We start from the raw sequence: 26,838 nt of genomic DNA on the forward strand, positions 1-26,838 counted from the left end.
CAGTCCTGAAATAATGATCAACCAGACGACAGTTTGACAGTTACCCATGGGTCTTGCTCTCCCTGCTTCTGACCCTCCCTGTATAATCTAGGGTCTATGCAGTACCCTCAAAGCCAGTACTGGGGACACTTGGTTCCCTTGTATCCCCAGGTCACTGTATTACTGTACTAATGCATTGCTTTTTGTCTTTCGCTATTGCTTCCTCTGAGGTCTGAGAGGAGCCACTGGACCTGATTCTTTTTTGTTTTTTTTTTGTTTTTTTTTTCTAGACAGGGTTTCTCTGTGTAGTTTTGGTGCCTGTCCTGGATCTTGCTCTGTAGATCTGTAGGCTGGCCTCGAACTCACAGAGACCCTCCTGCCTCTGCCTCCTCAGTGCTGGGATTAAAGGTGTATGCCACCACCGCCTGGCTTGGACCTGATTCTTTTGGACTCCCTAAATCCAGGCTGGGTAAGGCCTAGGGTCCTAGCAATGGGTACAGCTTCCACGTCCCAACCCATAATGTTCCATGCAGCGCCTCTTTTGTGTCCTACCCCCCTCTCTCTCCTTGTCGCATCTACACTGATTTATTTTCTCAATGGAAATCTCTTGGAATCTCATAAGACACGTCTTTCTTTCTGTCACAAAAGGGAAGTGTTTTTAAACGTAAGCAAGATGTTTTTAAACGTAAGCGATTAGGACAATTGAAACCATCGGAACAGCCAGGTGTGGATTTCTTGGTGAACGTGTGGACTCCAAAATCCCTCTTTTACAGCATTCCTTCAATGGTTGACAGCTTTAGGAGGCTCTGAAGAGGCAGTCCCAGTCCTCTCTCTGGTCAAATGGGCATAAAGCATATGCTTTGCTCTGTTGGTTAAAGGATTACATCCCAACATCCACAATCTAATATAAAAGTAAATGGGTTCTAGAAGGCCTTAGATTTACCATCCAAATCACTCTAAAGTGTGACCTGCTGACATTGTATCTTTAAAACTCTTTCTAAAGAAAATGCACACCGATAGAGGGAAATTCTGTTTCCTCCCTGCCAACTAAATCTCCAAATAGGGAAAGACATTAATATAAAAATTCTGTCTAATAAGCTCCATCCTTGACCATCTGATCTCAAACGGACCTTTATTTATACCCTTCTTGGTCTCAGCACACAGTGGTGTTTAGGTTGGAGTTCCGTAAAATCGCTGAGAGCAGGCCGTGCCCTGTTCTCAATGATTCCATAGTGTGTAAAACGGTGGCTTTTTCAGACGGTGCCTTGCCCTAACAGACCCTGCTTTACAAGTATCATTTGACTCCGTTTTAAGGGTGGAGAATGACTCTGTACCTATGTTTGACCCCCTGTCCGGCACCACCCACGAAGTACAGACTGAAAACTGGTGTATTCCTGGGAGCAGAAGAGGTGCCACCCTATATGTTTATTGGGGTGAACTGAGATTGTAGGAGCAGATGGGCACATGAAAATCACGTCAAGTCAAGCAGACCCAAGAACTTACTGGACACACCAGACTAGGGGAAGGGAGCCGCCCCCTCACCTGGACCCTATAAAGAAGAAGACTTCTGACACTGTGATGGTGATGGCTCCTCCTGCTGTCTACTGACCAGCTGGTGTGTCTGTGGCAAGGGACCCACAGGCAAAGAATCTCTGTCTCAGGGCCTTCAGTTTGACTTCGTCGATGCTGTTGATGGGACCTACTTGGACTGAAGTCTGCCTGTCTGTATGTCAGGACATGCTGTCCATCCATCCACCTGGACCTTAGTTCCTACAACGCACCTCTGCAACTGGACTTCTCTCTCTGAAGTTGCCTGCCAACCTGGGCCCTGAAGCAGCTGGTTCTACATTAGCATCTCCAGCAGACTTCCTACCTGGGTTTAGTTTACCTCCCCTGAAGACTCTTTTTATGTTTCTTGAGCTTCCTTGTCTTGCAGGCCTCTTTAGAAATCTCCTGAGCCCTGCCATGATGTATTTAACCCTTACGGCCATTCTGTAACACAGACATACATATCTACCTAGATATGTGCATATGTACACATATTTGCATACCGTATGACGTGTGGTCTGGGAGTTGAAATTAACATTTAAGTACAGCACCAGGGAGACAGAATCAGGACTATCTCTAGGACGTGGAGACTAACCTGGTCTATATAGTAATTTCCAAGCTAGCTCCAGGGCTACAGAGTGAGACCCTGCCTCAAAACAAAGAAAAAGTCTGCCGTGGTGGTATATGCCTGTAATCCCAGTACTTGGGAGGCAGAAGCAGGCAGATCTCTGTGAGCTTGAGGCCAGTCTGGTCTACAGAGTTCCAGGACAGCCAGGGCTACACAGAGAAACCATGTCTCGAAAAACCAAAGAAAGGAACAGGAAGGGAAAGGAGGAGAGGGAGGGGTGGGGAAAGGAAAGAGGACAGGAAAGGAAGACAGACTGGAATAAAGAAATCCATGTTTGCTTTGGCCTGACTAGCAAGGAGAGCAGGATTACTTGGCAAATCACTGCCAATGAAACCACCATACTTTGTGGATTTATTGTTATCCAATGAACCATCATGCCGCTGTAGAAAGACACAAACACCTTTATCTACGTTTCTGACACCGTGAACTCATGACAAAATTGTCAATTGTATACCTTGTTTTGCTGAAGAATCATTCATACCTTTAAAGGGCAAACAGTTGCTTAGCTACCAGATCACTTAAGCAATGAAACAATAAAATCCGAAGAGTGGGCACTCAGGAGAGTTGCCTGTTGCCACTCATGATTTGGTCTCAGCCTCACAACTATAGTCTCCTCCTCTCCCCCTACACAGGACGTGACCACCTGGAATGAGTCTCCCTAGTATCAGGGGACTTTGGTTCTGAACCCCTCAGAACTCTCTGTTGATCATCAGTGCTTCCGGAGAAAGATTCTTCGAAATGATTGTATCGAATTAACCATCCATCTGTATGTTAACTGAAGGGTGGAAAGGAGAAAGTATTTTCAATGTCACAAGAATGAAGTCACAGAATTCTTTAGCCCAGGGGAAAAGATGAGATGTGGGCTCAGATTTCTGCAGACTTCCTAAGCCATAAATTTGCAAACACACACCAGGGAACACCTTTTTTCCTGTCTGTATCACTTCGTACCTGGAATATATAGTGTGAGGAAAGACAGCGAGTCACCGTCCTGTGCTGCCGTGGTCTGCTTCTTGTTCTTTGTTTTGTAAGACAGGGTTTCTCGGTGTAGCCCTGATTCTCCTAGAACTCACTCTGCAGACCAGGCTGGCCTCGAACTCAGAGATCCACCTGCCTCTGCCTCCTGAGTGCTGGGATTAAAGGTGCGAGCCACCACCCACACTTCCTTCTCATTCGTATTAGTGTAAAACCCAGCCCCCTCCAAGCCCACTTCAGGAACACTTATTCCCAGCAGCAGGAGTTTGTGTTCCTCCTCAGGTGGCCATCTTTATTTTGGCTCCCATAGAGCCTTGTTCTGACATCTGACGTGCCTCACGTGCTCCACTTGACTTTTAGGTGAACAGCTGAGATTTTTGTGGACTCACATCAAGTGGTTCCAACTGTTTTCTTCAGTTACTTTCAAATGTTATCACTAGTGTTGAATTCTAGCACAGTTTTTTCTTCTGGCTTCTGACATTTTTCTTTTTTGATTTGTTAATATTACATACACCCATATGCATGAATATGAATAGATACGTATTTTGAGACAGGGTCTTGCTGTGTAGATAAGACTGGCCTGGAGCTGCTCCTCCTGTCTGGGCTCCTGAGGGCTGAGATTTCAGGCAGGTGCTGCTGTTATAAACAGATCTGCTTTTCTTTCCTTCTCCTTCCTCCTCCACCTCCTCCTCCTGTGTGTATGTATATGTGTTCATGAGTGTGAGATGTGCATGAGTGTGCAAGTGAGTGTGTGCTGCAAATAAGTGTGCAAGTGTTCATGAGTGTGTGGTGCAAATAAGTGTGCGAGTGTGTGTGTGTGAAATTATGAGAGAAACCCCGTCTCGAAAAACAAAAAACAAACACAAAAAACCAACCAAACAAACAAAAAAGAAATTATGTTTCAGGGGGTTGGGGATTTAGCTCAGTGGTGGAGCGCTTGCCTAGCAAGCGCAAGGCCCTGGGTTTCGGTCCTCAGCTCCAGAAAAAAAAGAAAAAAGAAAAAAAAAAAAAAAGAAATTATGTTTCAGGATCAGCAGTGGTGGTGCACATCTTTAATTCCAGCACTTGGAAGGCAGAGGCGGATCTCTGAGTTCAAGGCCAGCCTGGTCTACAGCGTGAGTTCCAGGACAGCCAGGACTACATGCAGAGAAACTCTGTCTTGAAAACAACAACAAAAAGAAGAAAAGAAATTATGTTTCTATATGAATGAGTCATGAATGAGATTTTTTTTTTTTTTTTTTTTGGTTTTTCGAGACAGGGTTTCTCTGTGTAGCTTTGCGCCTTTCCTGAATGAGATTTTTTAAGTGTGTGTGGCAGGGTCTCATGGAGCTCAGTCATTGGATCAGGACCTCATAAAGAAGACAGGGAAGGCAACTTTGGTGAGGTGCCTCTCTGCACCAGAGTGAACCCCCAGAGAAGACAGACACTGAGAACTTCACACACCTGAAGGAATAAACCCCTCATCCCCAAGGCTGATCTCGATGACCCACCACAGTGTCCTCCATGGCGTGGTAAGGAAGCTTCAAGAGAAGTGGGAAGGCCAGGAGGAGGCGGACTTTGGAAGACAATGAGCTCTATTTTAAATATACTAAGGTGGATGTGTTTAAGGAGCTTGCAGATGGGTATTAGTGGACAGCTGAACTGATAGATCTGATGCTCTAGGACAACGGTTCTCAACCTTCCTAACACTGAGGCCCTTTAATACAGTTCCTCATACTGTGGTGACCCCCAACCGTGAAATTATTTCGTTGTTATAGCTGATATTTGACCCCTGTGAAAGGGTCATTTGAACCCCCAAAGGGGTTGAGACCCACATGTTGAGAATTACTGCTCTAGAATGAAGTCAAGGGCAGAAACTGACCTAGAAAAGAAAGAAGAAAAACAAACAAACAAACAAAAACCCAAAAACAAAAAAAAAACAAAACAAAAAAAAAAACACCCCACACTGGTGCAGTGGCAGTCAGAAGTATCCATGGGAGTTGGAATCAAGGGAAGATGATGTCTGAGTTGGCCATCAGACAGGTCCTCCTAGAGGAACTAATGGGTGGGAACAAAGCAAGAACCTCTAAGTTCAGGAATTACCAGCCTGACCAGAGCTTGGTCTGGGTGGATGAGGGTGGTGGTCACCGCTCCAGATGAGTGAACTCCAGGGAAGGACGCGTGACCTGGTAAAAAGACCGACTGAGAAGCACGGTGACCCAGGGAATGGGGCTGGTCACTTGGGGATGCCTCTGCTGGGGATACCTCTGGGCTTTCTTCCCGTCGCTTATGCTCGCCCTCCTCCGTCTGTCTGTTCCCTCTGGGTCCACTAGAGGGCGACATCTCACAACCCCGGGGCCAGCATTCACTCAGGCGATTTGTTCGCTGCCCTCTCGTGGGAGACCATAGAGGACGCTCGACTTCCGGGGGGGGGGGGGGGGGGGCTTCTCTCCCAAGACTCTCCTGTTGTTGTAGGGACCTGTGTGGTGGGAAATGCTGTGTTTAGGAGGGAGCGGAGAAACCGCTTCTCTACCCTGCCTTCTAAATCGAGAAACACGGCAGGCAGCTAGTTCTTTCTGCCTGACAGGGAGAGGGAAGGAGGGAGACAGAGACACGTGGAACCTTCTCAGTGCCTCAGAATGGACAGTCATTTTCTCAGACTCTTCCTGGGCTGAGGGCCATAGAGCTCAAGATAGAGGAGTTAAGTGATCTGTATCCAGAGTATCCTATTCTGTTCCAGTCTATTTATTTTTAGGCAAGGTTTCTCTTTTGTAGCCCTGGCTGGCCTGGAACTCACTATGAAGATCAGGCTGGTCTTGAACTCACGGAAATCAACCTGCTTACATTTGACACTTTTTTTTTTTTTAATAGACTCAAATATTCCAGGCTGCTTTGGAATTCACTGTGACCTTGCGCTTCTGATCCTCCTTGTAGGGTAAAAGGGTCAGCCAAAGAAACCCACCCTTAGCCCTGAAACCAGAGCTAGTAAAAGAAACCCACCCTGGCCCTGAAATCCGAACCAGTGAAAGAAACACTTTAGCCCTGAACCTAGAACCAAAGAAATACACCCTGACCCTAAAGCCAGGGCCAAAGAAACACACTTTGGCCCTAGAATCAGAGCCAGCGAAAGAAACATGCCCTGGCCCTGAAATTAGAGCCAAAAGGCTAAGAAGGGGCCAGTGAACAAGACACGTGAAACCAGAGCCAAATCTGCCCCCGACCAACTGAGCAGAAAACCAACCAATCCCTGAGCACGAGATCTAGCCAGTCTGAGCTCAAGGACTGAAATCCATCCGACCAATTCCCACCCTGAAAATCTTCTCCCTGGAAAAACTCCGCCCCTAAGAAACCCTATATAAGTCCTGTGCCCTGGTCAGTTTGCTGCTGCCCTTTTTCCGCCCAGAGGCAGCCACCCTCCTGGATTCTTCTCTCCCAATGAATCTCTTGAATGAGGTTTGGGTGAGACCTCCTTTCTCCAGAGCAGAGACGAAGCCTGGGTGGAGCGGAGCCCAGCTGTAACACTTTGGCTAGGGAAACCCTTTCTCATCAGAGCCGAGCTGTTACACTGAGGAAACCTGGAGCAGGACTGTAAGCTGCTACGCTGCCTGTGGCCTGTGGTATTCCTTGGCTCCCAATTGCCAGAATCCCTTTCCATCTGAGCTGCAATGCTTACATTCCTGCCCCTACTTGTCACATGCTGGAACTACAGGTGCTGGGCCTGCTTAGGACAGCCCCACCCTGAGTGCCCAGGACGTTCTTGAAAGGAATTCACTGTTAATGCAGAGTGTCAACAGCCCAGCTCCTTTCCATGAGCTGCTCCATCCCATCTCAACAGGGTGTGTGAAGGCCGGGTAATTTCTGAAAGGCCTTTGTAACCAGAGGTCAAGGAGAGGTGTCTGAGGAGCCAGGATAGCTTCTGAAGCACAGAGAGGGCCAGAGAAATTTCCCCCAGTGAGTGGAATAGAAATAGAAGGATCTGGAGATGGTGTGTGAGGAAACTCTTAGAACAATGCACGGGACACCTTAGTGTCTAAATTGATGATGTGACCAGTCCATGGTATGGTTAAGGGGAAGCTTTTTTTTATTTTTAATTTTTATTATTTATTTATTTACTTATTGTTTTGTTTTTTTTTCGAGACAGGGTTTCTCTGTGTAGTTTTGGTGCCTGTTCTGGATCTTGCTCTGTAGACCAGGCTGGCCTTGAACTCACAGAGATCCGCCTGCCTCTGCTTCCCGAGTGCTGGGATTAAAGGTGTGTGCTACCACTGCCTGGTGAAGGTTTTTTATTGTAGATATAAGAGAAAGAGCAACCATCTGGAGAAGTCCCGAACAGAGAGAAAGAAATAGACTGAACATGGCCAGCAGATTGAGAAGCAGGAGCAGAGCAGAGAGAGAGACAGACAGAAAGACAGAGAGACAGACAGATACAGAGAGCAGGTGAGTAGAGGGGAGGAAGGAGACAGAGAGAGGGAAGGAGAGAGGAAGATGAAGAGAAAGGGCATATTAAAAATAGCAGGGTTATAAGGAGAAGGGGTAGCTGGGAGGAGGGAAACCCATGGGCTGGAGGAGTTTAGGGTAGGGAGGAGGTGAGAAGGGCTGGGATGTCAGCATGGACTCTGCAATGTGCAATAGGTACTTGTGACACTGAAGGAGCCTGGGGGCCAGCATGTGGGGTTGATATGCTAACAGACACCACAGATAGCCATCTGTCTGTCCCTTCTGCCTTTTAGAATTTGGGGAAATGGAGTTCCCTTTGGATCTGACACCTGCTTGTAGGCCTCAGCAGCAGCCTCTCCCGACCCCATCATAGCAATACATAACAGCATCATAGCTGTGATCCACTCAGGGCAGGATTGCCATGTTTGGGCTCAGAGAGCAAGCCCCTCTGGCAAGGAGGTCTGAAGAGGAGTTCAGGAGCTTGAGTACAAGTCACTGGCTCCCAGAGCATCCTGTTGACCTCTAGATTCTTGCCCCTGACCTCCAGATCTGAATGCTCCTTAATGTGCCATACAGGATCTGCTTGGTGGCTGTATGGAATGTCAGTGTGCTGCCACAGGGAAGGCAGTGTGGTGCCCCCAGTGACTACAGGAGAGTCAGCTGAAGCTCTGGGCCAGATGGAGGTGGCTGATAGCCTGTGGGTTTGGGAACCGTGAAGGCAAGCATGCTTCAGAGAATGAAAACCACTAAGGGCCCCCTGAGCTAGTCCAGGCTGAAAGTCTGTCAGTCATTGAGTGACAGTTAAAGGGGGCCATGTGATATCCAGACTTCACGTGGACAGAGGTCATTGTTGAGTTGAGAGGTCCCAGATACAGAACATGTCCTTCCTTCTAGCCAGCTTTTTGTCACTTAAATTGTCCCAGCTACCTTTTGCCTCTGGGCTTTTTCCTTTTCTTGCTTTTGTAATCTTACTTTCACTCTTACTCCGAGGCTGGCTGGGTGGCTGGGTGGCTGGCCTCTAGTGTCCTCCTGTCCTTGTTCTCTTGCTCCTCCTTCTTCCCAGATTTCTCCTATTTATTCTCTCTGCCTGCCCGCCCCGAGTTATCCTTTCTCCTGCCTTGCTATTGGCCATTCAGCTCTTTATTAAAACACCAACCAGGTGTTTTAGACAGGCACAGTCACACAGCTTCACAGACTCAAACAAATGCAACATAAAAGAATGCAACGCATCTTTGCGTCATTAAACCAATATTCCACAGCATTAAAAAAATGTAACACATTTTAAAATAATATTCCACTACAAGTCCCCTCCCTGTTGTTCTCATTTTAGAAGCCATTATGCAAGCAGCTTGCTCTCCTGTGAACTGTCTGTTCTGAGGGGATGCCTCAGCACAGACCCCCCCCCCCCCAAAGCAATGGGCCCACCTGAAACAGTGATCACAGACAGACCTTTTCTCTTTCTTTTTTTTTTTTTTTTTGGTTTTTCGAGACAGGGTTTCTCTGTGTAGCTTTGCGCCTTTTCCTGGAACTCATTCGGTAGCCCAGGCTGGCCTCGAACTCACAGAGATCCGCCTGGCTCTGCCTCCCGAGTGCTGGGATTAAAGGCGTGCGCCACCACCACCGCCCGGCCCTCTTTTCTCTTTCTAAGCAGATTTGCCTCAGCTGTGTGTAGCCGGGCTTTTCCTTTTGGGCCGCCAACCAGCTTCCGAATCATGACACAGAGACTTAAATACTGGTTTTGAATGCTCGGTCTAGGTTAGGCTCCTTTCTGGCTAGCTCTTTTAACTTAAGTTCACCTGTTTCTCTTGATCTACCTTTAGCCTCAGGGCTTCTTACTTTTCTTTCCTTCTGTATGTATATCTTACTTTCGCTGCTTCTAGCTTCTGCTGGCTGGCCCTGGTGGCTCCCTCATTCTCTCCTCTCTTCTCTTTTCCTCTTCTCTCTCAAGCCTAGATTTTTTTTTTCCCCTCCTATTTATTCTCTCTGCCCACCAGCCCTGCCTAGCTATTGGCCGTTCGGCTCTTTATTAGACCAATAAAGACCAATAAAGGTGCCTTAGGCAGGCAAGGTGAAACAGATGGAACACATCTTTACATCATTAAACAAATACAGCATAAACAAAAGAAACACACCTTTACCCAGTTAAAGTAATATTCTGCAGCATTAACAAATGTAGCACATCTTTTCCCAGTTAAAATAATATTCCACAACACGTGTGTGTTGCCATAACAGAAAGCTGACCAGTACCCCGAGTCGTATGACAAGGATGTGTTCACATTTTTGAGGAGCTGTTATAAATACCTATCTTCTCCAAGGCTGTCACCATTTTACATTCATACTAACGATGTACGCGGGTTCGAGTTTCTTTACATTGTTATGAACATTGATTTTGATTTGCATTTACTCCGTGACTGTGAGGAAGATAAGTTAAACTGTTTTGTGTGACTTGGGAATAATGTAATGCCTGTAAGATAAAAGGTTGCCAGCAGGCAGCTCTGGTGATAAGAGCTGGGCCTCAGAAGCACAAGCCTCAGATGTGTTAATGGGTCAGTCCCAGAGCCAAGCCCAGGACAGGCCTTGACATGCTAATGAACCAACCCCAAGGTTGCATTGGCATGTTGAGAGGACTGAGTGGGAGAGCTGATAATGCGAAGCTACTGCCCAATGAAATGATACAAAAATTGCAGCATTGGAAATGATCTCTAGGAGGGCACTGTAGCTTGAGTTTTCCTGCCTGGCCCACAGTCAGGACAAATCTCTGACACCCGCCAGTCCCACAGCCACTCAGACCCGACCAAGTAAACACAGAGACTTATATTGGTTACAAACTGTATGGCCATGGCAGGCTTTTTGCTAACTGTTCTTACAGCTTAAATTAATCCATTTCTATTAATCTATACCTTGCCACGTGGCTTGTGGCTTACCGGTACTTTACATCTTCCTTGTCCTGATGGCGGCTGGCAGTGTCTCCTTCACCCAGCTTCCTGTTCTCTCAATTCTCCTCTCTGTTAGTCCCACCTATACTTCCTGCCTGGCCACTGACCAATCAGTGATTTATTCATTGACCAATCAGCAACACATTTGACATACAGACCATCCCACAGCAGGGCACTGCCATGCTCCTGAGATGTGGCTTCTCTCCCTTCTGCAGTGATGCTATCAGCTAGAGGACTTGAGACTGGTCTCTGTGTGTGGCTCCGGTTTCAATGACTGTTGAACTTCCCGGCACCAGCACCAGTGGTGCACATCTGCCTGCCTGTCAGGGACCTTTAGCTTCTGAAGCATCCTTACTGGAGAAGATTCCCCAATGGAACCCTGTAGCAGCATTTTCTGTCCAATTAACTGGCCCCTGCTTGGTGAGGTGTCTGTTTAATTTTTGTATTAACATGATAGTATAAGGAAAGTTTGTATGAATAAACCCAGCATGTTTGGAAGTCGAATCTTGTGTGGACATCCTAATTGCCGAGCACCCACAGGCTGTTGAAGGGAGCAGGCAAAAGCAGCTAGACCTAACTACTGCCATTTTGACTTCAGACTCCATTTTACCTGTAGGGTGGAATAAAGTTCAGATTCCCAAGCTCTAGGGGAGCTGAGAACTTTCCAATGGCTGACCAACCTCTTCCTTAAACAATAGAAATAGTCTGTTATGGCTCTTAGTTCTCTAAAATATTATGGCTGTTCCTAACTACAGAAGAAAAACAAATGAATCTGATTGGTTGGATTGAAAAAGCTCTCGTTTTGTGTCCATTGACAATGATGGAGTACACAAGGGAAGTCCCTCATCTCTAAATCCTGATTGGTGAAAATTGTAACTGTAACTTGGCAACCAATGTTTATGGTTCTTGTGCTTATAAACGCTGCTTCTGCCCTTGTTTGGGGCTGCCAGGAGAAACAAGGCTCCTGAATCCTTGTCCTGCAGCCCTGATTGATCAGTGACCTGCTTATGCGGTGATTTATTAAGGACTATGGAACCCATAAATATTGTCTATCTCCTTCCTCGTGGCGCATCACAGACCGGGTGTAACACTGTGTTCTCAGCATTTGGTGTAGTCGGCAGGATTCCCCAGGATGTATGGCTGGATGTCTAAGTGATTTTCCCAAATAGGTAGAGAAAGAGTTGGAGGAGGCGCCTCTAAAGATCTCCGCATCTAAAAGTAACACTGTATAACCATAAAAAGAAAGTTAAGATTTTGTTGAAATGGCCACCCAAATTGCTTTGGCCACTCAAATGACTTCAAAAATGCTCCGGGGATTATTTAAAAAAGGAGCCTGGGCAAGATGATTATGCAAAAGACTGATGGAAGAATATTGATAGACTAGTCAAAAAGAAATAACCAGTGAAACTTCTCCAATATATACAGATTACACTAAAAAAACAAAACAAAAACAAACCCAGAAGTTCAATGGTCAGTGAAGCCAGGGCTACACACATAGGCCAGTTTCAAGTTCTCGGCAAAGGGTGGTAGCTTTGAACTATCAGGACTTACAGCTTGGGGCTTATGATGACTAGTCTTGGATGCCAACTTGAATATATCTGGAATTAACTAAAACCCAAGTGGCTGGGTTACATGTGAGACAAATTTTTCTTAATTAAAAAATTTGAAGTTGGGAAGACCCACTCTAAATCTGGACCTTCTGAGGTGGGAAGATCCATCTTGATTCTGGGCCACACCTTCTGGCGGCTGCCTATATTAAAGGACATGGCAGAAGGAAGCTCCTCGATCTTTGCCTGCTTGTCCTTCCTTGCTGCTGGTGACAAGTCCATTCCTTCACCGGCAATAGAGCCTACCTCTTCGGGATCCTGGTGTATACCAAAAATCGTCTGAGACATCCAGCCTCGTGGACTGAACTACTGGATTCTTGGACTTTCCGTTGGTAGACAGTCATCGCTGAACTAGCTGGACCGCAGCTCTATGCTACTCTAGTAAATTCTATAGTGATGCTTAGGAGGTTACTCTTGCAACAGACGTGAAAAGTAGAAGAACACTCAGGAGCCATGACAGTAAAGGTCCTAGTGTCTGTTGAAAGCTTTCCTGACACGTTCGTGAGATCCAAGTTGTCCGTATGGCTAGCTTGAGCTAGACGAGCCTGAAGGGAAGCTGTTCGCTCCCTTTTGGAGCCAACATCTTTACCCCAAATTCCAGTAAGTTCTTCTCATCTTCCTGTAACTAGCAAAGGTTCCATTATTCAGTATTGTTTTTAACAAAAGGGATGATCAATTAAAAAAAAAAGCTACACATACTATCCTGAAATAAATACTGTTTCTAGACGAAAGAAATTTTGTATTGTTAAATTGTTGGAGGAACCTAGCAGCGTTGCTGTATCTCGGGTAAACAGAATGGATCATTGTTTTCTAGAAGTGCTTTAACCTTGAAGAAACCATTGCGGGAAATAATGATGATTTTCTGTGATTTCCAGAGTTGTTTTCTGAAGCAGCTCCAAAGCCTGCAAGACTTTGATCACCAGATGCTTCTGGCACACTTGAAGCTCTTGGATTATTGGGTACTGCAAATGGCACACAGTAAGAACTAAAGTAGAGGGGCATGATGCTTACCTACGGAGAACATATAGATAAGATCGGGGACTTTGGTATGAGGAACTTGTTCACCCAAAAAAACAACTTTGCATAACCATCCATAAATATGCTTTTGTATGGGCTATTCAAGGGTCAAGTCCATCAGAGGTTGTACCTACTTGCTGCCACATAGGACTAAAAAATTCATTTTGGACTGTCGTCTTCCTTCATATGACTCACATAGCACAGAACACCCAACATTAAATATAATTTATTAATTTAAATATCCCTTTAATAACAATTTATTAATTTAAATATTATATATATACATACACACATATCCTTTTAATCGTTTCTCTTCCTGGTATTAATATCAATCCCTCTTTTCCCCAGTGGAACCAATGAACGTTATCCAGTGAGTAAGGGAAGTGGCCACAGTGACGACACGCTTACTTTTGCTTCATATGCTACCCAAGCTTCTTCAGATTGTTAGTTAATTCTTCAAGTAGCTCTACAAGAGAGGCGTTACTAACTGATGGAGGGGTAAGATGAAGTTCAGAGATTCCCGCTCAAGGTCGTACAACTGTGAGGCCGTAGATCTGAGATCAGCAGTACCATCCTTATAACAGTGCTCTGTCAGTTTATGTTTTAGTTAGCATACATGCAACAGGTTTGCTTGCCGCGTTTTTTGTACACATTTCGTTTTGGTTGATTGACCGCCCCCACCATCACCACTGTACCACCTGGGAGAGTCTGAGACATCTTCACCACGTCTCCCAGGAAGCAAGGATTCCAATACAGTCTTAAAGCCAGTTGCGTAAAGTCGAGCCCAGAGAAGAACTAGGAGGAATGGTGAAGGAGACGCGGGATGGAGCTTGCTCCCCGCCAGGAAGGAAGGAAGTGGCTGGGGGTACAGGCTTTACAGGTGATGCGGAGGCGGAATGGGGGATCCGAGGGCCAGAGGGGTACAGTGGGATAGGGGAGGGGGAGATGTGGGAAGTAAGGAAGATGCAGCTGCTTGGCTGTCCTACTGATACTGAGTAAACATCCAGCTGTCATGCTGCGGTGGAACAGGGTAATGGAAAATCCTCCCTTCCCTCTCTCCCTCTCTCCCTTTTTTTTTTTAACCCCTCTTGCCCTCTCTCTCTCCCTTCCTTTCTTCCCCCGCTCCCACCTGCTGTTCCGAGGATGGAACTCACACTGGGCCGAGCAAGCACCCTCTTACATGAGCCCAGCCCCCCTCCCCCCAGCTATTAGTAGAGATTTCAGAACCCCTTTCTCTCCCGGACCTTTCATGACTGATTCTGACCCGTGGCTCCTACAGACTGTCTGCACTGAGTCTTGAGCTGGTCTGGTGCTTGCTAGATCCTTCAGCTCCTTCTAGATCGCATCCTGCGTCTTTGCCCTCTGGCTTGGACTCCCTCCAGACACTGTAATCATTAACGCCTCCAGGAAACCCACAGATGATAGGGACCGGAGCCTGTCCCTGTCACCAACCAGAGGCAGTATCCGCTGAAGTCTCGAGATGGAGAGAAGTGAGGAGAGAGACGGCAGTGATGGGCCGGCGGCGGCAGGGCAGGAGCAGAGCAGTGGGGCACCGGGGCTGGCCCTGAAGAGGGAGATTGGCCTGTGGAGTGCAGTGTCCATGACCGCGGGCTGTATGATTGGCTCTGGCATCTTCATGTCCCCACAGGGGGTCTTGGTTTACATGGGCAGTCCTGGAGCTAGTCTCGTTGTCTGGGCGACCTGTGGCCTCCTGGCCGTGATGGGCGCCCTGTGCTATGCTGAACTGGGCAGCCTGGTTCCTGAATCTGGGGGAGACTATGCCTACATTTTGCGAACCTTTGGCTCTTTGCCTGCCTTCCTGGTTATCTACACATTTGTTCTGGTGGCCAAACCAGCCGCCATCACCGCCGTGTCTCTGAGTTTCGCCGAGTATGCACTGGCTCCCTTTTACCCAGGCTGCTCCTCGCTCCCTCAAATCATGGTCAAGATCGTTGCTTCTTCCTGCATCCTGTTGCTGCTGCTGATCAATTTCTGGAGCTCACGGATGTCCATGGTGGTGATGAACGTGTGCACGGCCGCCAAAGTGTTCTCCCTGCTTGTCATTGTGGTGGGTGGGGCCGTGGTGCTGGCTCAGGGTCGCAGTCGTATCGAATCCCTGCCGTTCACCTTCCACAACACAACCCAGCAGGCAGGGCGCATTGGCATGGCTTTCTACCAGGGCCTGTGGTCCTTTGATGGCTGGAATAACATCAACATGGTGGTAGAGGAGCTCAAGAACCCAAAGGTGAGTTGAGTGTGCTGCTCTGGGGGGTGAACCTCTGAACATCGGCAGCTCCAGGAACTGGGGTTCCCACTACTCAAATGACCGAGCTCATTAACAATCTAAGTGGAATCGAGGCTCCCTGGATGTACTCATGGGACCTTCATGGTGGCCCATTTGCCTTGATTAGTTTATGGGATTTTAACTATGGTTTCTAACTAAAGCAGAGTACTTCATACTGTCATACCCCATGGACTCAACCTTCTGCTTCTCGAGGTAGCCATCAATGCCCATTTTTTACAGGGGAAAACTGAATTCTGCAAAAGGGGAATTGTTCTGAATTCATACTGCCAGCATTCTTAATTGATGCTGCTGGCTAGCTCCTGGGTTGTTTCCTCCAGAACATTGCAGTAGATACTTATAGTTTCTGAAGCCTGGGAACCACTTGAGGCTTGGGGAACAAGCCAGTCATGCCTGTTCACCCTACCTGTGAGCCTGGCCTGGATAATCAGTGTGCTAGCTGGTCTGAAGGGCTACCCGGGACTTGGTTGTGGCATTTGGATCTTCGGTTATTAATATACTGACTCTTTGCTATAAATATATTTTCTGAGATGTTATTTGTTTTCTTTCTTTTTTTCCCCCTTGCAGGAGTTTCAAATTCTCACAGAATGGGAATTGCGAGTCTTCTGTTGTCCCCAATGGGCGGCTGGCTTAGGGGCATTCCGACTTTCAGAGTCTTGGCAAAGGCTCACTGGAGGGCAACTTGAGGAGAGAAAGGCAGCTTAGCGAGAAAAGTGTAAAAGCAGAGACAGGGAAAGGAGGAGACAGAGGGAGAAACAGACAGAGACAGAGGAAAGAGAGAAGAGGAGAGACAGAGGAAGGAGATGCAGAGACAGAGGAGAGAGAGAATGCATGCTCGGAGTCCTAGGATCTCATCCTTATTTTTATTTTTCTTCTTTCGGATGCAAGTCTCATTGTAGCCCAGCTAGGCCTTGAGCTTGCGTTGTGGCTAAGAGTGTCTTTGAACTTCTGATCCTCACCCCGGAATGGTGGGATTGCAGGAGTTACTGGCGTGCCTGGTGGTTTTAATTTTTTGCATATAATCTCATGATCCTAAGTCTTTGTCTATGAAAAGGGACCGTCGTAATAACTGCCCTGACTTCCTCACAGGGCACTGAGGTTTCACCGGTACATTCTTGGCAGATGGCTTGGGAAACTGTCAAGTAAGTGGGTAGCATGTGCATATGGTGGCCTGACAGCCATAGAGCCCCCTTTCTCAATCTAGACCCTGGGCTTTCAGCTAGGTCGAGGAAAGAGCAGGGTCCTGAAAGTTGGCCCCTGAAGTTGAAGACAAGCTCCCATGGTTACAGTGGTTATCAGCAAAGCTTTTCTAGAAAGGATCCAAGGGTTAAGATTTTAGGCCCCATGTTTGTTAGTCCCTGTCACAACTACTCAGTTCTGTTATCGTAGCAGGAAAACTGCCACAGGTAAGTAAAGGAACACAGCTGTGTTTCAATAAAACTTTATTGACAAAATCAGGCCACAGGCTAGAATTCTAGAATTGGTTCATGGCTAGTGTTTGCTGATCTCTGCTAGAGCCAGGGCGTGGTTTTTTTTTTTGTTTTTTGTTTTTTTTTTTTTTGTTTGTTTTTTTTTTGTTTTTTTTTGATGTGGGTTTCAAAGCAAAACCTAAGCCAGTCACCTGAATGCCAGCATTCTGCCCTAACTTGTTCTAAAGGGTGTATTTAGTTCATACTTTCCTCACCTCCAGCAAAGAAACTACAGAAACTTTGCCAAACCAGGGGTCAGCCTTGTATGTGGACTCTTTGGGATTTGAAGAATTCAGGGCTCTCAAGAGTACAGAGAGTCTCACTGTTCTTGTGGTATATTGGCCAGAAACATATCTATGATCCCACCCAGGACTCTACCATTGTCACAGCTCATTACTACTGGGAAAGATGCCGAGGGAGAGGTCAAATTCAAAAGCATACTAGGTTCCTTGCCCTGACTACGTGTGAGGTTGACTCATGCATACTGGGTGCTCACTGTGCCGAGGGGCATCCCCCGAAAGGCCTGTGGGAGTGAGAGTACCTTGGCTACAGGTCGCCTTGTGTGAGCCTAGGCAGAGCCACATTCCAACCACCCCTGGGTGGTAGGTAATAAGACCTTGGCTGCTATATCCATTCTGGGGCCAAGGCACTTTCCTTTGAACTCAGAGTCCCAGATTTTAAAGCTGAGGGGGACTTGGGGAACTCATACAAGAGTCCGCGGCTGTCTCATTTACTTCATTTTCACTAACTTGCGGCATGGTCCTCGAGGGAGGGTGACCGACAAGGCAGAACAGATAAGGCCTCCTGGGGGAGGAGATTGGAATTTAACTACAGCTCTGCAGAAGCAGTGTTAATGTGAACTTGTAGGGCAGAAAGGACAGAGCCTGCCAACGTACACGGGTACACAGGGAGTAAGGACAGCATCTACACGGAGGCTGGTTACCAAGATCCGAAATAGGTGGAGATGATTGCCCCGTTCTGTGTCCCCCTCCTTTCCTTTCCCTCTCCAGGTCCAAGAATTCCCACAAGCAGAGCTCATTCCTGGCAGAAAAAGCTCTGGAAATTGTCTTTGCTTTAAGGCTAAAGAGGAGATGTGCTAATCAGATGTTTCCATGAGGGGCCAATCATGCCTACTGCAAAGCAGACAGGGGACATCATTAGCTTCCTTTCTCTTCGGTTTCCTCTGTGGGAAACTCACCTTCCCACCTTCCCCAGTCATTTCCATGCCTCAAAAAGAGCCTAGGTGAAGGCCCTCTTCATCCAGGAAGCTCTGGTGATACCTCTGCCATCCCCTCTGCATCTCCACCGCCCTCTGTCTAGTACCCTATGCCACTCACCACACACCTGCCTGATTGTGAACCCATGCCATGGGGATCGCGTTCTCATGGGGGAGGAACACAATGCTTCCGTTCCCCAGGGTCCAGCGCAGTGGCCCTGGGGACAGCATAGTTCTGAACGCCTCCAAAGGCCTCCTTGGCTAACCTTTGCCCTCTTCTCCCTGAGCCTGCAGCGGAACCTCGTGTGGGCAGTGATGATTGCCATCCCCCTGGTCACCATCCTGTACGTCCTGGTCAATATCAGTTACCTGCTGGTTATGTCACCCTCGGAGATCCTCTCCTCCGACGCCATGGCTGTGAGCTGGGGGTGAGTCTGTCACGGGGTGGGTGCCTTGCATTTTGGGATGGGGACAGAGGGCGCTCTATGTGGATCTGAACTGGTCTTTAAATGCATTGTTTTCTCTACTTCCCAGGAGGCCTTGGGGCCCCTTTCCAAGTCCCTGCTAGAATTCTTTCCCTTGATGGTTCTGTTGTTCTAGGAACCAGGTTCTGGGGTCCTGGGCCTGGCTGGTGCCCTTGGCTGTTGCGCTTTCGACATTTGGTACCGTCAACGGGTCGTTCTTCAGCGGCAGCCGTTTGTGCTACGCGGCCGCCAGAGAAGGTCACATGGTAAGAGGCGGGATCTGCGGGTCAAGTGAGGTGGTCAGGGCTGCAAGGAGGGGGCTGGGGGACCTTTCACCTATGCCTTCCCCCACCCGAGCTTAGCATTTAGGCCAAGCCTGGACCTCCCCAGTCAGAGGCGGCCCTCTTTTCTTCTGAGAATGGGACACGGCCCTTCCATACCTTTCCGAAGGATTCCCCATCTCTTCCAGGTTTCAGGGCTGTCATGGTCCTGGATGATGTGAAGTGGAAGAGATAAGTGGTAGAGCCTGTCTGTGAATAACAAGAGTACAGAGGCCAGAGGGAGGAGGCCCCGGGTACACACAATGCCCCTTTCCCTCAGAGACTCTTTGTTAGCCTTTACTATGATAATAATATTGAATAACAGGCAAACCCCAGACGGCCAGTGACTTGCAACAACGTTTAACGGTTGCTCTTCGTGTTATCTGTAGCCCTGCTTGGGTCATTCTGATTTTGGAAAGGAGACTGTTTCTACTTCAGGGATGCAGGCCCAATAAAGCAGAGGTGGCTCCTGAGGGGCGTTTCTTGTTTAATTCAGGAATCAGGGTTTAAGATGTCAAAACAAACGTCTAATCACATTTAGCGTATTTGCTTGTCATTTGCGCTCATGCTTTTTGTTGGATGAATTGAGTGACACAGTCTAGCCCGCATCAATGGTTGAAAACTGTGTTCCTGACACAGAGGCAAAGAGTGGGAGACTGAATATTTGGAGGATAATAATCCAGTGTATCATAGCAGCCCAAGGAAACATATGCCCTGGAAGCCATGATACAAATGACCATGAGATTGGGCACACTGGTGTCCAAAGCGTGACAGGGGACAGAGTGCTTCTTTTTGGTTTTTCGAGACAGGGTTTCTCTGTGTAGCTTTGGAGCCTGTCCTGGAACTCACTTTGTAGTCCAGGCGGCCTCGAACTCACAGAGATTCGCCTGCCTCTGCCTCCCGAGTGCTGGGATTAAAGGCGAGCGCCACCGCCGCCCGCAGAGTGCTTTCTTGTGGCTGTTCTGCAGCTTCTCTCACACCAACCGTTTTCCAGCCCCAGCTTATGTCCATGATTCATGTGCATCGACTGACACCAGCCCCAGCCATGGTCTTCACCACAGCTGTGGCTTTGGTCCTGCTTATTCCAGGTGACTTCAGCACCTTCGTCAACCTCTTGAGGTAAGTGAGACATTCCCCGGCTGGTATCTGTGTCCCAGACATCTTTGTACTTATATGCCCTTATATGTACAACCTTGCACACATAAAAGTGTGTGTTCTTTTCTGGAGCTCCTATGTGCATAAGCGCGCGCGCACACACACACACACACACACACATGCACCCATGCATGCATGCACCCATGCATGCACACATGCACCCATGCACACACTCACACACGCGCCCATGCACGCACACAAATTTTCTCATCATAGCAATCAAATACCCGACAAGAAACAACTTAAAAGAGAAAGGATTAATCTTGGCATGTGGAGGGTACAGACCAACATGGCAGGGAGGCACGGGAATGGGAGTGTTTGGAGGCTGTGGTAAGAGGTGTGTATAACTGTTTGCTCACATCTCAGTGGACCAGGAAGTAGAGAGAGGACAGGAAGCTGGGTGTTATAAATCTCAAGGCCTACCCAGCCACCCAGAGACTCATTTCTTTATTGAGCCTCCGTCCCCTTACGTTTCAATCATCTCCCCAAACAGTATGTTTTCAACTGTTTCAAACACATGAATCCGTGGGTAAATATTTTACATCCAAATAATATCTATCAGTCTGTCTATCTATCTGTCTGTCTGTCTATCCATCCATCCATCCATTCATCCATCCATCCATCCATCTATCTATCGACCTACCTATCTATATACCCACCCACCCACCCACCTACCTACCTACTGATCTATTTATCTATCTACACACACATAGAAGAGTGCATCTGTGTCTCTTGAGCTCCACATGCATATATATATATATATATATGTACATATATATATATATGTATATATATATATATGTGTGTGTGTGTGTGTGTGTGTGTGTGTGTGTGTGTGTGTGTGTGTGTGATGCATTTCTGAAAGCCCAGGCCCAGAATCCTCACACCTATACGTATATTTCAGCCATTCTCTCTGTTATGTTTCCAGAATTAAACATGGCTCTCCTCTCCCTCCATTCAGTAAGACGGGTGTTTCACCACTAGACAGCCTAAGGCTTGTGCTACTGCTGTCACTATTTCCCTTCATTCTGTTGCTAAGATGATGCTAAAGGACATTTAGGAGGGGCTGGAGAGATGGCTCAGTGGCTAAGAGCAATGGCTACTCTTCTAGAGGACCAGGGTTCATTTCCCAGTGACCACATGGCAGCTCACAACTGTCTGTAACTCCAGTTCCAGGGGGATCCGGCACCCTCACATAGACATACATGTGGGCAAAATATCAATGCACATAAGATAAATAAACCTTTAAATAAAAAGGACATTTAGGCATCGTAATGCTGGGGAGCCCCTAGACACGGCATGATTTTTTCCCCCTCTGTAGTCTGAACTTGTGCTCTGGACTCAGTCCCAGAACTCAGTGTAGATCCACACCAAGCTGTTTAGGCACAATGAATGATTTCAGCACAGGAAGGGGATGTTCTGAGTCCCTTCTGATATTTTCCTTAAGACAGAAATCACAGGTCATTGTGATAATCACTTGTCATTTTCTAAGCTCATTTGAAGCAGGCTTCATTTTTCAACGGCCAGATGAGCACAGTGTCTGAGTGCAGAGGGAGTTCTAGCAATTTCTCAGGCATCACATGTTCCCTGCTCTGTTGTCTAATCTAGAAGAGGACATTCAGTGCTTGGTGTGATTCTTAGGGACACCACGTCACAAATGTTTTATTTTCGTTGTTTTTCCCATGAGAAAGATGGAAATCGTTATACAGTGATAACAAAATCTAATCCATTGTGGGTCTAGGAGACATGAGTCTTCAGGTAGAGACTGGGGAATGTGACCAAGAATGTCTCAGTACAATGTCTCAGTACAGAGCAAGAATCCTGGGATGGTCTATTCAGTTAGGACCTAATATTTTGTAGTCTGGATCACCTCAAGAAGTGGCTTCTTCTGGTCCTTGATTGCCAGGTTAGATAGAATTTGTGTAGTATTCACGTGTATGCAGGTGTGTGTGTGTGTGTGTGTGTGTGTGTGTGTGTGTGTGTGTGTGTGTGTGTGTGTGTGTGTTTGCATGTATGCATGAATGTGTGCATGTGAAGGTCAGGGGATCAAACTTGGAAGTCATTTCTCATATGTTATTTATATTTTTTTAGGACAATGTTCTAGTTAAGATTTCTATTGCTGTGATGAAACACTGTGACCAAAAGCAATATGGAGAGGAAAGGATTTATTTGGCTTACACTTCTTCCACATTGTAGTCCATCATTGAAGGAAGTCAGGACAGGAACTCAAGCAGGGTAGGAACCTGGAGGCAGGAGCTGATGCAGAGGCCATGGAGGGGTGCTGTTTACTGGTTTGCTCCCCATGGCTTGCTCAGCCTGCTTTCTTATAGAACCCAGGACCACCAGCCCAGAGATGGAACCGCCCACCATGGGCTGCCCCTCCCCCTCTGCCTATCAATCACTAATTAAGAAAATGCCCTATAGTCAGATCTTATGGAGGCATTTCCTCAATTGATAGTCCCTTCTTTCAGTCTAATTCCAGCTTGTGTTGAATTGACATAAAACTAGCCAGCACATATAGGGTCTCACTGTGTAGCCCTGGCTGTTCTAGAACATGCTATGTAGACCAAGTTGGCCTAGAACTTAGGGCAATATTTCTGCCTTTGCCTCCCACGTGCAGAACTAGCCCATTAGGCTAGGCTGCCTGGCCAGTGAGCCCCGGGGATCTACTTGTCTCTGCCTTCACAGTGCTGGGATTACAAGCCCGTACGTAGCGCCACACCTGGCTTTTCCACATGGGTTCTGGGGATTGAGCTCAGGTCTTCGCAAGCTGTTTTTGCTGACTAAGCTGTTACACTAGACCTTCAGATGGAATTTTATCAGAACGGCAGCAGTCACTCAAGTTATCGACCTGGGAAGGGACCGGGGCAAGGGCTGATGGGGTGTTTATCCACCTACATGTAATGTCATCAGCCCTCAAGGAAAGATGGGTTGGGAGAAGAGTTCTGCTTTGATGAGCCCCCCTCCACTGAGCATAGCCTCCTTGAGATTCCACCACGCCCTCTTTTTTTAAAAAGGTTTTATTTTAAACATTAATTTATTATTTTGACTGTTTCACACTTGATTTTCGCTGAAAGGCCTAGAAGCAATTATTCTTTGACAAATTCATATATGTATAAAATACATTCTGTCCACACTCGACCCACTGCCCTCTCATATCCCCCCCGCCCCACCCCCAATCCCTATCCCTTCCTTCTACCAAGTTCTTATCCCAGTTTCATTTGTTTTGTGACTCACAGGGTCATCTCTAGGTTTTTTGTTTTGTTTTTAGGATTTATTGATCTTTGCCAGGTGATGGTGGCGCACGCCTTTGATCCCAGCACTTGAGAGGCAGAGGCAGTCAGATCTCTATGAGTTCGAGGCCAGCCTGGGTTACAGAGTGAGTTCCAGGACAGGCTCCAAAGCTACACAGAGAAAACTTGTCTCGAAAAACAAAACAAAACAAAAGATTTATTGATTCTATTTATATGTATATGTGTTTTGTCTGTATGTATGTTTTTGTACCACATTCATGCCTGGTTCCCTCAGAGGTCAGGAGAAGGCATCAGATCTCTTGGAGCTGGAGTGAAGGATGGTTGTGAGCCACCCTATGGGTGTTGACAACCAAATCTGGGTCCTCTGTAAGAGCAGCAACTGCTCTTAACCCCTGAGCCATCTGTCTAGACCTAGGCTCTCCTCTAAAGAAAACCAAATGCTCCCCCTGCTCTTTGAACACGTGGTCCTGATCCAGGTGGGTTCTATCAGAGAGGGCCTCAGTTACACTTTCCATTTTTTTTTTTTTACACTACAGCTTCCTCTCCTGGCTCACCTCTGGAACCACCTTTGGCTGTCTCCTGTACTTGCGAATAAAGACAAAGAATCTTCCCCACACTTACAAGGTAGCCTTCAGGACAGTCGCTGAGCATCTTTCAATCTAGGCTCTATATGAAGTGTATCTTTGGGCCACTGCCTCCTCCAAGGCCTAGACCAATGGTTCTCCACATTCCTAATGCTTCGGACCCTTTAATACAATTCCTCATGCTGTTGTGGTGACCCCCAACCACAAAGTTATTTTCATTGCTACTTCGTAACTATAATTTTGCTATTGTTATGAATCATAATGTAAACAACTGATACGCAGGGTATCTGATATGTGGCCCCTGTGAAAGGGTTGTTTGATGCCCCTCGCCATGGCCCCCACCTCCTGAAAGGGGTCGAGATCCACAGGTTGAGAACCATTGGCCTAGACAAGGAATGTCAGAAGCTGCTACTGCCATTGTATTTGGTAGAACATTGCACATTTTGTGGGTGGGGTAGAAAGGGTTATTGGTCATTTCTCCTCTGTAGGGCCACAGGGGAGAAAGATGGAGCACATACGCAGAGGCCTCATAGCACAGAGAAGCTAACGCTGGGCTCCAGACTCTGCTTTTTAAGGAGCCTCCACACACACACACACACACACACACACACACACACACACACACACACACACACACACGTGCATCCCAGCAGGTGGCTCCCCTGGCCCAGTCGGGTATTCTATCACATACTGGAGGAGGGACACTAGCGATAGGTAGAAATAACTGAGAGGTAGGTAGGAAAGACACAACTCAGGGACACCCCTCCCTCATCCTTCCCGTCTCAGGGGTCAAATAAACTCTCTGTGCCCTCTGCAGGTCCCCACCTTCATTCCCGCCGTCATGCTCCTGGTGTCTCTCTACCTGGTGCTGGCACCCGTCATCGACCATCCCCAGGTGGAATTCCTGTACATCTTCTGCTTCCTGCTCAGTGGCTTCCTGGTGTATTTCCTGCTTTTCCACTTCCGGTGTCAGTCCAAGTGCATGCAAGCGGCCACGATGCATCTCCAGCTGCTCCTGGAAGTCGCGCCAACCACGAAAGGTCATTGACTGGATGGTCAGAGGAGTCCCGCACTGTCCTCTTCACTGTTCCCCGCTGGTCCTCTGTACACCGACTAGGTATCATTCCAGTAAGCACTTAGTGCCACAGTACAGCTGCTTTGAGGTTTGGGAATATCTACCGGAACATTATCCCATTTCCCTAAAACCTATTCCTTTGAAACAAGTACCACTTTGTTTCACAAAGGAACCCTCTGGTTACAAATAGACATTTAGTTGCTGTTTGTAGCCCAATTAGACCGCATGGAATGAGTCCCTTCCTTGGGTTTCTGCCATTGGAATTCTATAGTCTTATTCGACATCGACATCGCTCAAGCTGAAGAGTTGCACATCTTGGGATTTATATGGGACCGCTTGTATCAAGTGGGCAGAGAAGTAGAGAAAGGCAGAATGGCAAGAAGAGTGAGGATGATACATGCTCAGCTATGCTTTAAAAAAGACTTGGTGCTGAAGGGGCGGGGGTAGGAGCTGAAAGAGTAGTTTTGATCCCTGGGGCCCAACGGCCACTTGATGGTGTTTCTTGAGTTTTATGTCTTCCTCCTCTTCCGTCTCCTCCTCCTCCTCCTCCTCCTCCTCCTCCTCCTCCTCCTCCTCCTCTTCCTCCTCCTCCTCCTCCTCTTCCTCCTCCTCCTCCTCCTCTTCCACCTCCTCCTCCTCCTTCTTCTTTTTTCTATTTTGTGAATCTAGAGATTAATCCCAGGGCATTATGCATACTTAGGCACTGTATCGTTGATTTTTCTGGGACAACTGATACCATAAAATAAATTTCTCATTTTGCCTCCAGTGAGTTTAAACGGGTACCTATTTCTTGCAACTAGACAAGATGTGTCTAGGGTAATTTTTTAAATATTTATTTGTATTTTATGTGCATTGGTGTTTTGTCCGCATCCATGTTCGTGTGAGGGTGTCGGATCCCCTGGAACAGGAGGTGCAGACAGGTGTGAACTGCCATGTGTGTCCTCTGGAAGAGCAGCCAATGCTCTGAACCTCTGAGCCATCTCTCCAGCTCCTGTCTATGGTAATTCTTGTCTGGGAAGACTTCAGCTGGGGGTTGAAGCTGTTTGTTTACTTGAACAGTGCAATAAGCAGGAGATGTACTGCTAGGAAGGGAGGGTGACTGATTTTGACCAAGGAAAGGCAGATAAATTCCCAGGAGAAAGGACAAAGAGCTAGAACAGTCCCCAAGAAGGCTAATAGAGTTATAGGACTAAATAGAAAGGAGAGGACAGAGATACCTGGCTACCCTGGACATCTGGGTAGATACCTGGAAGGATGTGGGAGATGAGGAATGACAGGTGCACAGAATGAGGGTGGGAGTACAACTCCCGAGGGCATCTAAGGGGGCGGGTGGTTCAAAAGAAAGGGGAAGAGAACATCTTTTAGTTTCTCCCGAAGACTGGATTTAGGCAACTCAAGTACGGTTTTAGTGCATCTGGCACACATTCATTAGTTGTCTGTTGCTCTGATAAAACACCATGACGAAGGCAACTTATAGAAAGTGTTTATGTGGGCTTACGGTTCCGTAGGAATATGAGTCCATCGTCACTATGGCAGGGACATGTGGCAGCAGGCAGGCATGGTGTCTGCAACAGCTGAGAGTTTGCATCTTGCCACCAAGCACGTGGCAGAGCTCACTGTGGGAATGGAGTGAGGCTTTTGAAAACCTCAAAGCTTGCCTCCAGTGACACACTTCCTCCAGCAAGGCCACACCTCCTAAACCTACCCGAAGAGCTCTACCAAGGGGACCTAGTATTCAAACTTCTGAGCCTATTAGGCATTTTCTTATTCAAAACACTACTCACCTTATAAACTTGCTTCATGGTAGACACGGATCAGAGAAGTTCGACAGTTCCATTCAGTTCTGACACAGAGGCTGAGCAAACGCAGGTCCAAGGTCCTCCCTCAGGTTTAAGG

General features: G+C 47.3%; 1 protein-coding gene across 3 annotated transcripts; it reads left to right on the top strand.

The window, feature by feature from the left end:
• The first annotated feature begins 13,764 nt into the window (after positions 1 to 13,764).
• Positions 13,765 to 25,707, top strand: LOC128115362 (b(0,+)-type amino acid transporter 1-like). 3 transcript variants are annotated; one of them, XM_052745950.1, is made up of 6 exons: positions 13,770 to 15,348; positions 18,385 to 18,518; positions 18,691 to 18,820; positions 19,869 to 19,993; positions 23,820 to 23,907; positions 24,685 to 25,031. In XM_052745950.1, exons 1-6 carry the CDS (start codon positions 14,584 to 14,586, stop codon positions 24,913 to 24,915), a joined length of 1,473 nt encoding a protein of 490 aa, XP_052601910.1. In that variant the 5' UTR covers positions 13,770 to 14,583; the 3' UTR covers positions 24,916 to 25,031. The 3 variants fall into 3 exon arrangements, with proteins under 3 accessions (XP_052601911.1, XP_052601909.1, XP_052601910.1); XM_052745949.1 differs by lacking the exon at positions 23,820 to 23,907 and having other exon boundaries at positions 13,768 to 15,348; positions 24,685 to 25,707; XM_052745951.1 differs by lacking the exons at positions 18,385 to 18,518; positions 18,691 to 18,820; positions 19,869 to 19,993; positions 23,820 to 23,907; positions 24,685 to 25,031 and adding an exon at positions 15,628 to 16,923 and having other exon boundaries at positions 13,765 to 15,348.
• Positions 25,708 to 26,838: the final 1,131 nt, after the last annotated feature.

Source organism: Peromyscus californicus, unplaced genomic scaffold, assembly GCF_007827085.1.
Source record: "Peromyscus californicus insignis strain IS unplaced genomic scaffold, ASM782708v3 Scaffold_1__1_contigs__length_55948999, whole genome shotgun sequence".
Taxonomy (NCBI): Eukaryota; Metazoa; Chordata; class Mammalia; order Rodentia; family Cricetidae; genus Peromyscus; species Peromyscus californicus.